This window comes from Phyllostomus hastatus, unplaced genomic scaffold, assembly GCF_019186645.2.
Source record: "Phyllostomus hastatus isolate PE091 unplaced genomic scaffold, TTU_PhHast_1.1 phas_contig_147, whole genome shotgun sequence".
NCBI classification, from domain to species: domain Eukaryota; kingdom Metazoa; phylum Chordata; class Mammalia; order Chiroptera; family Phyllostomidae; genus Phyllostomus; species Phyllostomus hastatus.
The window spans coordinates 10255143-10268551 of NW_025333603.1; the positions used below are offsets into that span (position 1 = coordinate 10255143).

Below are 13409 nucleotides of genomic sequence, written 5' to 3' on the forward strand. Positions count from 1 at the left end.
ATCAGCCTTGCCCTGCCCTGATTGGTGTGGCTTAGTTGGTTATGTGTTGTCCCACAAAGCAAAAGGCTGCCAGTTCAGTCCTGGTCGGGGCACATGCCTGGGTTGCAGGTTTGGCCCCCAGTGGGGATGCATACAAGAGGTAACTGATCAGTGTTTCTCTCTCACATAGATGTTTCCCTCCCTCTTTCTCCCTCCTTTCTCCTTTCCCTAAAAAATAAACATAAAATCTTTAAAAAAAATCAGCCTTGCCTTATAAAATTCTCACAATGCCCTGAAGTTAGTGCTGCCATTTTGTAGATGGAAAAACAAAGCCAGGAAGTGAAAATATTTTGTTCAAGACCACATAAACAGTAGATAGCAAAGTAAATTTCAAACTCAGCATGTTGGGATTCAAAAGCTGCATTCTTTCTCTAGAATTCTGACGCCTCATAAAAAGTTCCATAGTCACAAAACCCCTAGGAAGCAAGTTTTATTACATATGAGAAGACTGAGCTCAGAATGATGTGTAACTAGAGCTATTCTCTAAACCCACTCCTACCCATATGTGTTTATTTATCATCAAGTACATTAGGTCTTTTACATATATTCAGTGAACACATACTATTCCCAGGATATAGTTAGGTTCCTAGTGAAGTCTCTAGGAGCTTCAGAAATTGGGCCTTGTCACCATTTACTTGTCCTGTTGGTCATAATTACTCATTAGAGATAGGTCATCTGTTTGCATACTTTTACTTTCCCATTCTTGACCACACCTCTTTGGTGGTATATGCTATTCATTTTTCAGGATTCAGCTCATATTTTATCCCCTCCAGGAAGCTTTCTCTAACCCAAGACTGGGTTAGATGCTCCTCTTTTGTGCTTCTACACATACCACCTCTCCACTCACTCTGTCCCTTGTTTACTTATGTTGTAACACTGGGTGATGTATTGTGTATCTCCATACTAGATTTAGAGTTCCTTGAAGGAAGGGACCGTGTCCCATCACTCTTTACACAACATGGCAATGTATTTATTGTTATAACATGATTCACTCTTTTAAGGGAACTCCAAGTTTCCTGGAAGAATCAGACTAGAAATTAAAAAGATGTTACAACTAATACCACAGAAATACAAAAGATCATAAGAGACAATTACAAATAATTATACGCCAACAAAGTGGACATCCTAGAAGAAGTCGGTAAATTTCTAGAAACATACCTACAAAAACTGAATTATGATGAAATAAAAAATGTGAACAGATAGAGTACTAGCAAGGAGATGGAATCAGTATTGAAAAACCTCCTAACAAACAAAAGTCCAGGACCAGATATCTTCACTGGTGAAAACTACCAACCATTCAAAAAAGAATTAATACCAATCTTTATCCAAAAAATAAAAAAGGGAGGACTCTTTCAAACACAGTTTGTGAGGCCAGCATTACCCTGATAACCAGACAATGCCACACACAAGAATTACAGGCCAATATTCCTAGTGAACATAGATGCAAAATTTTCCAACAAGATATTAGCAAACCAAATTCAACAATACATAAAAAAGATCATACACCATCATCTACTTTTATTCAACATAGTATTGGAAGTTTTAGCCAGAGCAATTAGACAAGAAAAAGAAGTAGTTATCCAAATTGAAAAGAAGTAAAACTGTCACTATTTGCAGATGACATGATATTATATATATAGAAAACCCTAAAAACTCCATCAAAAAACTGTTAGAATAGGCAAATTCAGTAAATAAGTTGCATGATACAAAATCAATACATAAAAACGTGTGGCAAACTATCAGAAATAAAACAATCTGCTGCTTCTGCTGCTCCTGGTGTTGCTTGTGTGCTCATTCGGTACAGACGCGGTACCTCTTTTGTGAAGCGGCAGTTGAAGAGACACCAGTGCTCACCATGGCAGACGTAAAGCCCAAGGAAGGGGTCAAGACTGAGAATAATGATCATATTAATTTGAAGGTAGTAGGGCAGGATGGTTCTGTGGTGCAGTTTAAGATTAAGAGGCATACACCACTTAGTAAACTAGTGAAAGCCTATTGTAAAACATAGGGCTTGTCAGTGAGGCCAATCAGATTCTGATTTGACGGGCAGCCAATCAATGAAATAGACATACCTGCACAGTTGGAAATGGAGGATGAAGACATAATTGATGTGTTCCAGCAGCAGACAGGAGGTGTCTGCTAAAAAGGGAAGCTGTTACTTCAGAACTCTGTCCCTCCAAACCAAGAAGCCATTCTCAGTTAGTAAACTGTAATTTGGTTCCACCACATTCTGACTACTACAGTCTAGTTTTCTCTATTCTTTCATTTTCCCTTTCCCCATTCCTTTAATTGTGCATAAAGCAACTGATGTATGTGCGCAAGCACTTGCATTTTTTTTTAACTGAATAGCCAATGGTATGTTTTGATCAACATCAAATGGAAATGAGATGGGGAAAAATACTGGTTCTGTGAAAATACCCCCTTTCTCCATTAGTGGCATGCTCATTCAGCTCTTATCTTTATATTCCAGTAAGTTATTTTGCTCTCACTATTTAACAAAGACAAAAACAAAACATAAAAATCCTTGCATATCTTGTTTGACTGGAGATTTTAATGTTTCTCATTCATCATCGTAAAACCAAGGACAGTTCATAACTTTTTTGTATGTAGCTGTCACACATAGGGCAATCTGTCTTTAAGTAGGGATAAATGAAAAGAAATGAATCCTAGTTTTCCCTTCAAATCCAGCATTTTGTTGTTTAAATAAACTTGTTTTTTTTTAAAAAAGAAAACAATCCCATTGCATCAAAAAGAATAAAATACATAGGAATAAATTTCACCAAAGAGTTGAAAGACCTATATATTGAAAACTACAAGACATTAATGAAATATATTAAGGGAGATACAAATGTAAAGATATTCCGTGCTCATAGACTGCAAGAATTAATAATGTTACAATGTCCATTATCCAAGGCACTATACAGATTCATTGCAATCCTTGTCAAAATCCCAATGGTATTTTTCACAAGATAGAACAAACAACCTTAAAATTTGTATGGAACCACAAAAGACCTCAAATAGCCAAAGCAATCTTAGGAAAGAAGAACAAAGCTGGAGGCATTATGCGGCCTGATTTCAAACTATATTACAAAGCTATAGTAATTAAAACATTATAGCATTGTTATAAAAATAGACACATAGAACAATGAAACAGAGTAAATAGCCTAGAAATAAACCCTTGCATATATGGACAGTTAATTTACAACAGAGGAGCTAGTTCCCTGAATGCAAAATCAGGATGATAGTATATTAACTCAGATTAACAAATACTATCAGATAATTTACTGGTGTGTGTTATTTACTTATTCTAGTTTTTATTCCAAACAATCCAAGCTTTAAAAAATAAGTAAAATAAGTCAACATTACTTAATTCATAAATTGTTATTGTTACCTCTAATGAGAGGCTTAAGAATCTCAAAGGAATTTTGCATTAATTGAAAGACTGGCAATCACCCTTAAAAATAATGATGTTCAAGCCCTGGCTGGCGTAGCTCAGTGGATTGAGCGCGGGCTGGGAACCAAAGTGTCCCAGGTTCGATTCCCAGCCAGGGTACATTCCTGGGTTGCAGGCCAGAACCCCCAGCAACCACACATTGATGTCTCTCTCTCTCTCTCTCTCTCTCTCTCTCTCTCTCTCTCTCTCTCTCCCCCCCTTCCTTCTCTAAAAATAAATAAATAAAATCTTAAAAAAAATAATGATGTTCAACAAAATGAACATCAAAGCGATGTGCAACGAAGTGAAGTGAAGTTGTACTTGTGTTTAGAAAGCAATAGTCCAGCTTAGCTCAAAAGTGTAAATAGAGGGAGGGAAAGTTGAGTGTTTGGAGAAATTCAGTAAATGAGTAGCAAAACTGATAACTAATTCCAACTTCCCTGTTCCCGGTGATAACAATAGCTCTTTAATTCCCACAGTCAGCCTATTAAAAGGCACATCAGCATTTATAACACTGAACATTAATCTGGTCTAATCATAAAGATCATGTCACTTAGTGACTAAAAAGGAAAATGAAAAAAAAATGAAGACAGTTGATGTGTTACGATGTAGAATTTTGGGTGCATTTTTCCATTTGCAATATTTTCTTATAGCATTGTTTGTGCAACAAATTCGTACTTTAAAAAGTATAACACACTGGAAATGGTTCATTGTGAAGAAAATTAAAACACTTGCAAATTTGAAAAATAAGACTGGTAGCTTTTCACTGTTAGGGCCAACAGCCATAACAATTCCAGTGTCCTGAACTGACATGAATATATATAAACAGGGAGCAAAGAATAGCATAGCATATAGTCAATCTATTTAAAGTGGCCAGCAATCTAACAATAATTCATATTTGCTTTGGATAATTGCCTCTTATTACCCTGTCTGTAAAGTTGTTCCTTCCTTCTTCTGTGCTTGCTATATACTTCCAATTCTCCTTTCCATCTAGCACAAAACTTAGTGTGTAGCGGGTCCTTGGCATAGCATTTGTAGATTTTATTTTACTAAGCTTATTCTCTTTGTAATTAACAAATTAATTCCCTTAATCTCTGTGAATTTACAGCAATGTGTTGCTCATTTATTAACAATGCCAATCGTTAGTACATCTGCACTAATAACATATGGGCAGTTTTAAATTAACTTTTATATTCTTTATGCATTCAGTCTTTTTTATGATAATGTATAATATGTGAAGGAAAAAAAATCAATCTTAGAGAGATTTAATGGCAGAATTTGGGGCCAGATCCCCAAAGCCAGTTCTAGTTACACTATACCATAATTTTAAAAATGTTTAATATCTAGAAAATAATCCCTTTAGATATGTCCAGGCTGTACTAAATATAAGGCTGAGTCATTCCAATCCTAAAATGAAGACTACTTTTATCTTCATTCAATTAAAAAAGCATTTATTCTATGCATAGCACTAAGTATATATCCTGTCTAGAAGTCCAATAGTAGTGATATGTTTAATTAAAGTTCTTTTTTGGTATGTGAGTTATTATTATTAAACAACAATAAGATATTTTATTGTGTTGTTAAAAATATAGCATATGCTTCAATTCTCCTCTTGCCTCTTTTTTCTTTCTTTTTAATATGTTTTTAAAATATTTCATTTATTATTTATTTTTAGAGAGAGGAAAATGGAAGGGGAAAGAGAGGGAGGGAAACATCAATGTGTGATTGCCTCTCACATCCCCCTAATGGGGACCTGGCCTGACCCAGGCATGTGCCCTGACTGGGAATCAAACCGGTGACCCTTTGGTTTGCAGCCTGTGCTCAATCAACTGAGCTACACCAGCCAGGGCTTTCTTTTTTTCTTTTTAACAGACTTTATTGTTTAGAAAAGTTTGAGATTTATAGAAAAAATGAGATTGTAATACAAAGTTCCCATATACCCCATATACATACAGCTTTTCCTATTAACATATTTAGTATGGTACATCTGTTACAATTAACAAACCAGTATTGGTACAATATTATTAATTAAAGTCCTTGGATTATTAGATTTTCTTAGTTTTTAACCTAGTGTCATTTTTCTGTTCCACAATTCCACCCATGATACCACATTACATTTAGTTGTCTTATCACTTCAGGTGCCTCGTGGCTAGTTTCTCATACTTTTCTTGGTTTAATAACTTTGACAATTTTGAGTATAGGTCAGGTATTTTATAGTATTCCCCACTACTGGGATTGGTCTGATGTTTTTCTTAGGACTGAGGTTATAGGTTATTGGAAAGAAGATTATAGAGATAATATGCCATTTTCATCACAGCATGAGTGTACATACTATCAACATGACTCATGACTATTAATGTTGGCCTTGATTACGTGGCTGAAGCACTGTTGGACAGACTTCCCCAATGTAAAGTTATTCTCCCTGCTCCCACCCTTCCATACTGTTTGCTTTGGAAGAATGTCACTATGCCCAGCCCACACCCAAGGAGTAGGGACTTACGTTTTATGCTCATCCCTTCTTTTTTGTCTAATTTGTATCATCTTAATTTCCCTTTCAGATATCTTAAAGTGGTTCTAAATAAAACTAGAGGAAAGTAAGTGGCATTTCAAATCCTGACTCTACATGAACTAGCTGTATGATCTTTTAAATTTCCTCCCTTGTTGAATAGGGATAATACAATACTTCTCTGCTTTGAGGATTAGGACCTTCATATAATGACAGAGAAGGCCCACACAAGGTCTTTTTCTTTTACATTCTAATTTAATCTTTAATCAAATCCTGCTGATTCTACCTGCAATATACATCCAGAATTCAGCAACTTTCATTGCTACCATTCTGGTTCAAGCCACCATCAATCTCTCCCTTAGGTTTTTGCAGTAGCCTTCTAACTAGTTTCCTTACTTCTGCCCTTGCCTCTCCAGTTTATTCTCAGTGGGGCAACTACAGTAGTCTTTTTAAGACCAAAAATCAGATCTTATTGGTTCCCTGTTTAAAATCTTCAAATGGCTTCCTATCACACTCAAGAATGCAGCCAAGTCCTTATCATGGCCTAGAAGAACCCGAATGATCTACCAACACCTCCTCCCCTCTTCAACTCTTTTTTTTAAATGACTAATTCCATTTATTCCAAACAAAACAAAACAAATAGGAGCCCTTCAACTCTTGATAATCCTCTCCTCACTCACTCTGCCCAGCACATACTAGTCTTCATGATTTTTCTTAAAAATGCCAAGAGGCTCCCATCCCAGGGTCTTTGCATCCATCAAGGGTGTGTGACTTGTACCTCTCTCCTGAAAGAACTTGCCAATCAGCTGCAAAGAGTACACTTGCCTGACTGCCTCTTGCTGGCCTTTAGGATCTGCCTTAGCTTTGGTGCTTGCTCTTTCAGGAAACCTCAGACTATTATTGAGCACAGCAAGAGTTCTAGCCATTTCTAACTACTGTGGGGCTCCTCTAATGTCCAGAGCTCCCCACTGAGTTGGCCAACACTTTGTCACACGTGCATTGCTGTCTGAGGCTTTTCCTGCTCTCAAACCAGAGCTGAGGAACTGCCCATCATTTCCCTTAAAATGTGTGCCCAGGAATCTTTGCAGGAAAGTAGAGAATGACATTCTGTGGAGCATGTATTTCATGGCTAGTTTCATACATTTACACTCTGTCAAAACGATGGACACATTCAAAACAAGACAGTCTACAAACGCAGTTCAGACTTCAAGGCACTCCCATATTACTCAGTAAACTAACAAAAGTAGACTCTAGAGGAAAGTAAGTGGCATTTCAAATCTTGACTCTGTACTCACTAGCTGTGTAGTATCTTAAGTTTCCTCCCTTGTTGATTAGGGATTATTCCTCTCTACTTTGACAGGACAGTAATAGACAAGAGCCGAGAAGGCCCAGTTACCAACAATAGTTGTGGAGCTTACAAGTTATTACACCAATATTAATACCGTATGCCACATATATACATATGCCATGTATATTTATACCATATGCCCTTTATGTACGAAGAAAAATTTTAAAGATTTTATTTTTCTCTTTTTAGAGAGGAGAAAGGAAAGAGAAAAAGGCAGAGAAACATCAATGTGTGGTTGCCTCGCACACACCCCCTAAACGGGCAGCTGGCCTGCAACCCAGGCATGTGCCCTGACTGGCAATCCAGCCTGCGACCCTTTGCTTCACAGGCCTTGTTCAATCCACTGAGCTACACCAGCCAGGACTATGTACAAAGGAATTTTTAAAAATATTTATTTACTTTTAGAGAGAGGGCCAGAAACATGATGTGAGAGGAAAACATCCATCAGTTGCCGCTCATACACATGGGGAGGGGATGCGCCCCACTGCAACCCAGGCAGGTGCCCCGACTGGAACAGAACCTGGCGGGTCTTTCGCTTTGCGGGGGGAGGCCCAACAACCAACCACATCAGTCACGGATATATACAAAGAAATGTTTTTAAAAACGTTTGTTATTGAGAAGAGAGGACGCTTCTTAGGAAAGAAACTGAAAGAAGTCTAACTTGCCCTCTCTTTTGCCCATTCAAGTCAAGAATTTCACTCTCTTCTATTCTTGGAGCAACGACCGGGCGATCACAAAAAGGAGCAATCGCTTCCTTTGCTTTGCGCATTTCTGGCAAGCTGCGGTTTTCATTTTGCGTAGGCAAGGCCCGCCCTATCCCGGAACTTAACCGTTGACGAAAAAAATTAAGTGTTTAAATCCTCCGGAACCTGATCCCGGAACGCCAGGGTCGCCTTCGTTTCTCCAAGGAGGCTTGGGATTGGCCTAGCTCTGCCCGTGTGCGGGGCACTGATTGGCTGGCGTACCAGCCCGTCAAGAGACACTAGGTGAAACCTCCTGTATTCACCCTGCACCCTGTTGGGTCGGATTTCTGACCAGTCAGCAGGCGAGGCGCGGGCTTCGGTTTCACCAGCTAGTGTTTGCCGCCTGGGTTCCCGCGACCCCAACGTCCCAGGGCGGGGTCGGTGGAGGTGCTCCTTGGAGCTTATCTCTGTTCCGGCTTAACAAACAGACCTGGGCTTGGCGGAGGTTGCGGTGAGTTGCACTTTATGCTTTGGCTTTCAGTAGGAGGCTGCAGTGGGGACCGGGAAAGGACGGTGGGTAACGTTCAAGGCCCCGTAGTGGGTTCAGCCCTCCAGGAGCCTGGATTGATGGCGCGAAGGGGAACTAATGGGAGAAATAAGTGGACCACGAATTCCTTGAGAATCATCTTTGCTTAGGTATGTGAAAGAGGTTTTCAGTCGACAACATGCCATTTGTAGTTGTTTTCACTGTGAAAATTTCTGGAGAACTGAACCGTTCTATGCTCGATCTTGAATTCTTCACATTATCTAGCTCAGTCAGCTACATAGTAAAGGATCGGTTAATGTTTGAAGTTAGAGTTCTACTGTAAGTAATGTGTAAACAAGCAAGTCTGAAAATGCGATGTGTGTGAACACAGGCAGAAATAACATTACCATGGTGTCCAGGATATGGTTTCACAGAGGAAGTGATATTAGAGTTGGATTGCGAAGGATGATGGGGGTTTACCAAGCATTGTTAGTAAAGGGGACAGCCTGTGCAGATACTCAAACTCGGGGAAATGCAAGTAATTCAGTTTGACTGGGATGTAGGATGAGTGGATAAGGGATAAAGTTGGAACAAGACGGACCAGATTGTGATTGTTTTTTATTCTGTATGTATGGAAGAGCCATCAACTTTTTAAGCAAGAGAATAATTAAATCAGATTTATATAGAAGTAACTTAGCAAACTGTGGGGACTTACAGTAAGCCTGGTTAGTCGATGAAGTCAGGAACTAAGTGGAGATGGAAACACAGAAATTTTATGAGGGAAGAAGGAGGAAAGAGAGGTAAGGATGATTTGATGATTTCTATTTGGTACATGATACCTCCTAGCTTTTCCAGGTATAGGTGTTATGTGGTTTTGGTTTCATTGGCTTTAATTGCTTGCATGATGCTGTCAGAACAAACTGTCTCATGTGTATCATTTTAAATGAGAAAGGATCAACATTATATTTTTTACCCTAAGTCATAAAGAAAGAAGAGACATATATGGAGTTTTAAACCTCCTCTGTTTAATGAAGAAAAATGGCACTCTGTATACTTCTTAGGGTTACAGTGATCAAGGAGCTGAATACTGTCACCCATGACAACCAAGCAGCACAGAAAGGCTTTAGATTTTAAAACCTGCATCCAAAGAGCTCTTCATGAAGTCCACATACCTCCAAGAAGGACTTTTAAGTCAACCTTACAAGGGTGCTTTCAATAGGATTTTATTCTTGTAAATGTTTTCAGCCTCTGACTTTATCTTTTTAAAAAATCTCTTCTAAATGACTTCTGCACCTGCATTATTAACTCTTTCCACACTTATCTTAATTTTGACAATTCCTTTTTGCTAGAATTGAAATGGAAGGTATAGGGCCAAAAAAACTCTTAAGGCAAAAATAAAAGAATATAAGAAATACCGAACTGTAAAGAAAAGACTTAGAGGTCTGTATTTTGCTTCAATAATATTTAAATGTAGATACCCAGTATGTAATTAGAAAAATGGGTTTGAAACTCAGAAGAGAGGTGAAAGCTGCAAGTTTGCTGTACACAGATGGGTGTGGAAACAATGGGAGTGATGAGACTACCCATAGAGGGCTGGTGGAAACAAAAGAGACCACTGATTTTGCAGTGATTCAAATCAGTTTGTGGGGATGCAGTATTTACCTTCCATATGCACAAGGATGAAGGTTCATTGATCATTGTAGACCCAATAAACATCTAACCCAAATTATGCCTTGTGGGTTTTTAAAAAATATTTTGCAGCTTTTGGTCAAAATCTTATATATTAAATACTACCTGACATATCCAGCTCACTTAGTTGATATAATGATCTTGGGGCAGAATCTGTGCTTTCCTTAATGAATAGATACATTGGTAGGGTCTGATGCCTAGGATAAATATTAATATTAATTTGTAGGCAGAATGACTATAAAGTATGAAAATAATTGGAACCCACAAGGATTTTATCTTATTAATCTATAGATGAAAACACTTTATATAAGTAACCTAATTTTGTCTGTAATTTAATTTTGTCTGTTAATAAGTGGTTAAATCATGTTTCTTATTTTTTATTTGTGTCACTCATTAGTAATATCCTCTTTTTTAGGATACTGAGCATTTGAAATTGAATAAATCATTCACCAACTATCATGGAGCCTCCATATCCTCTTGCAGTGTCCCAGATGAATACCAGGTATAGAAATATTTTTTATATAATTTTTTCCCCACAATCGCTCACATAACTTGGGAAGGTATATTGGAATAGAAGGAGAAAAAACTTTAGAATCAGAAAAATCTGGGTGCATATCTCAGCTCTGCCAATTATTAGGTGGGTGACATTGATCAAGTTAATTAACTTCTCTAATCCTCAGTTTCTTCATCTGTAAGTTGGGGATAGTAATTTCTATCTAACAGAAGATTTTTGTGAAGGGTTAAATATAGGCACTTGGTAAATTTTCATTTCATTCCCTCCTTTCCTTATTTTAGTTTAACAGAAGATTTTTTAAAATTAGGTTGTTGCCTATTTTGCATATTTAAAAAATTATGTATTGATTTTTAGAGAGGAAAGGAGAGAGAGAGAGACATCAATTTGTTGCTCTACTTATTTATGCATATATTGATTGATTTCTTCTATGTACCCTGATGGGGGATGGAACCTACAACCTTGCTGTATTGGGATGAGCTGCCTGGCCAGGGCAAGGATCGTTTTATTGATGGAAATAGTACCTGAACTATTAAGGCTAAAAGTGGGAAAGTGGTTGGATTCTCTTCCTCTTCTAAACCCTAATTCCTTGCTGGTAAAAATTTCAGATTGGATATACCTAGTTTCCTTAGATATCCTTAAGCCTTTTCCCACTCATATGGGGTAGGAAGGAGGAGCTTGCCATCTGTTTCCTGATTTCTCAGTCTGTCAGTAAAAAGGGGACCGTTAAATTATCTGTGTTATTTGCTTCTTTGGATCCTTTATTGTTCTTTTTTTCCTCTAAGGAAGAACAATTAGTGCTGACATATGAATTTTTTTCATCTAAACTAGGATTGCATCCATGAGTTACCTTTATTCTTCGTATTGCTTTTCTTTGTACCAGATGTCTTTTGATCAAGACAATGGGAAACATGACCCAAAGAGGCTATCTTATTTCTTTTGCTTAATTTTGACCTTTTTGTTCTACTGCCACCTCTTATTCTTTGAAAATTTGTCAACAAGTTTTTTTCTTTTTTAACTTATTATTGGGTCAAATTTATTCCTTATATTCTAGGTAAAATAATATACCCATGTGATTTAAACTGATTACTCCTGGTATACTTAATTCTAGTTTTTTTAAAAATCATATTCATCTCTAGTTTTCTGGAGGGTTTTGTTTTATTGAAACCTCTCGTTTTTAGTAACCCATGGGCTTTAGCAATTTTGAAATATTTTGGGGTTACACACTGCTTTGAATATCTGATAGCCATGAATATCATTTCCTAAGAAAAAGTACTTATATACATACATGCAAAGTTTTGTGTGCAATTTAAGGGTGTTTTTATTTCACCTCCCTCCAATATCTATGTTTATACCTTAAGAAAAAGACTAAACAGCATTTATTAAAATCTTGTAGTGCCAGGTGCTTTGTATACATTATTCTTAATTAATCTTCACAACAAACCTATGAGTTGTAAATACCATTATTATTCCCTTCTATTTTTCTTAAATGAGGAAACTTGTACCCTAGAGAGATTAACAAACCCAAAGTTATACAATTGGTAAGTAGTATAGCCAAGATTTAAACCTGATATTATTTCTATTCTATATTGCAGTGAAGTAAACCTGAAGTAGTGTAGGTTGGCCTTTAAAGGGATTATGGACTGCTGAGAGCAAAAGAAATACCTAACATTAATACTTGCAATTAGCCAGGAATTTTTCTAAGCGCTTTACATGTATTGACTCATTTAATATTCAATATAACTGCCAAGAGATGCTTATATTAATTCTGTTTCACTGGTGAGGAAACTGAGGCACAGAGACATTAAATAACTTGATCGAGTTTACACAACTAGCAAATTTTGAAGCCAGGATTCAGACCCATCCAGCTGATTGATGTCCAGACTTTTGGCTTTTAGCCCTTGCGTCCTACTGCCTTTCATCCATTGGTAAATGATAAATACGGGGTCTGGCAGAAGTAACGCCCCTCTTTTTTATCATAAAACCATAAGCATATAATTCTGTAACATAACAATGTCATACTCAAGCATACCATATGAAATTTTAGGTGGCAAGTTTAAATTAAAACTATAAATTATTACATCCATATTATTACCCTACCAACCACATTCAAGCAGGTGTGCCTTCTGCGGGACCCTATCTGTTAGATATAGAGACATAGATAGATACACTGACAGTTTGTCACTTACTAGCTTTGTGACCATGAGCAAATTTCTTAGCCTCAGATTATGTTCTCATTACAAAACAGGCAGATTAAACATCCTTCCTATAGATATAATGCACTCAAATTAGGCCAGGACTTGAAAGCATACAGCTAGAATGTGGTGGAGCCAGAATTCACACCTGGGCTCTAAAGTACTATACCGCTGAACTTCTAGAAGAATAAGCTTTGAAATCAACTACACTTAGTTTCAAATCCCAGCTCTGCTACTTAATTGATGCATGAAGCTAGGAAAGTTACAGTTTGTTTTCAATAAAGTGGACAATAAAGTGTTTCTGGAACAGTTTTAGAAATACTGTGTAGGTGAAATGCCCGGTAGGATGCCTGATATACCTAGTCGGTGATTAGTAAACTGGCGCTAGTTGAGAAGCTTCATCAAATGATCCAAGAAAGTAAGAGGGTTTATGATACGATAAATATTCTTTCAGTTCAACTACTTAACAGTCTACTGCC

General features: G+C 37.3%; 1 protein-coding gene and 1 pseudogene across 4 annotated transcripts in view; both read left to right on the forward strand.

Moving 5' to 3' along the window:
- Positions 1–1894: 1894 nt before the first annotated feature.
- LOC123830618 lies at positions 1895–2182 on the forward strand (annotated as a pseudogene).
- Positions 2183–8353: 6171 nt separating this feature from the next.
- The window catches only part of STIL (STIL centriolar assembly protein), a 45166-nt gene continuing 40110 nt past the window's right edge, over positions 8354–13409 (forward strand). For 3 of the 4 annotated variants that reach the window (XM_045858710.1, XM_045858726.1, XM_045858735.1), the window contains exons 1-2: positions 8354–8520; positions 10640–10726. In XM_045858710.1, the coding sequence (XP_045714666.1) occupies positions 10683–10726 (44 nt within the window). In that variant the 5' untranslated portion in view covers positions 8354–8520; positions 10640–10682. Of the gene's footprint in view, positions 8521–8573; positions 8706–10639; positions 10727–13409 lie in introns of those variants that run through there. The other variant, XM_045858718.1, reaches the window with a different exon arrangement.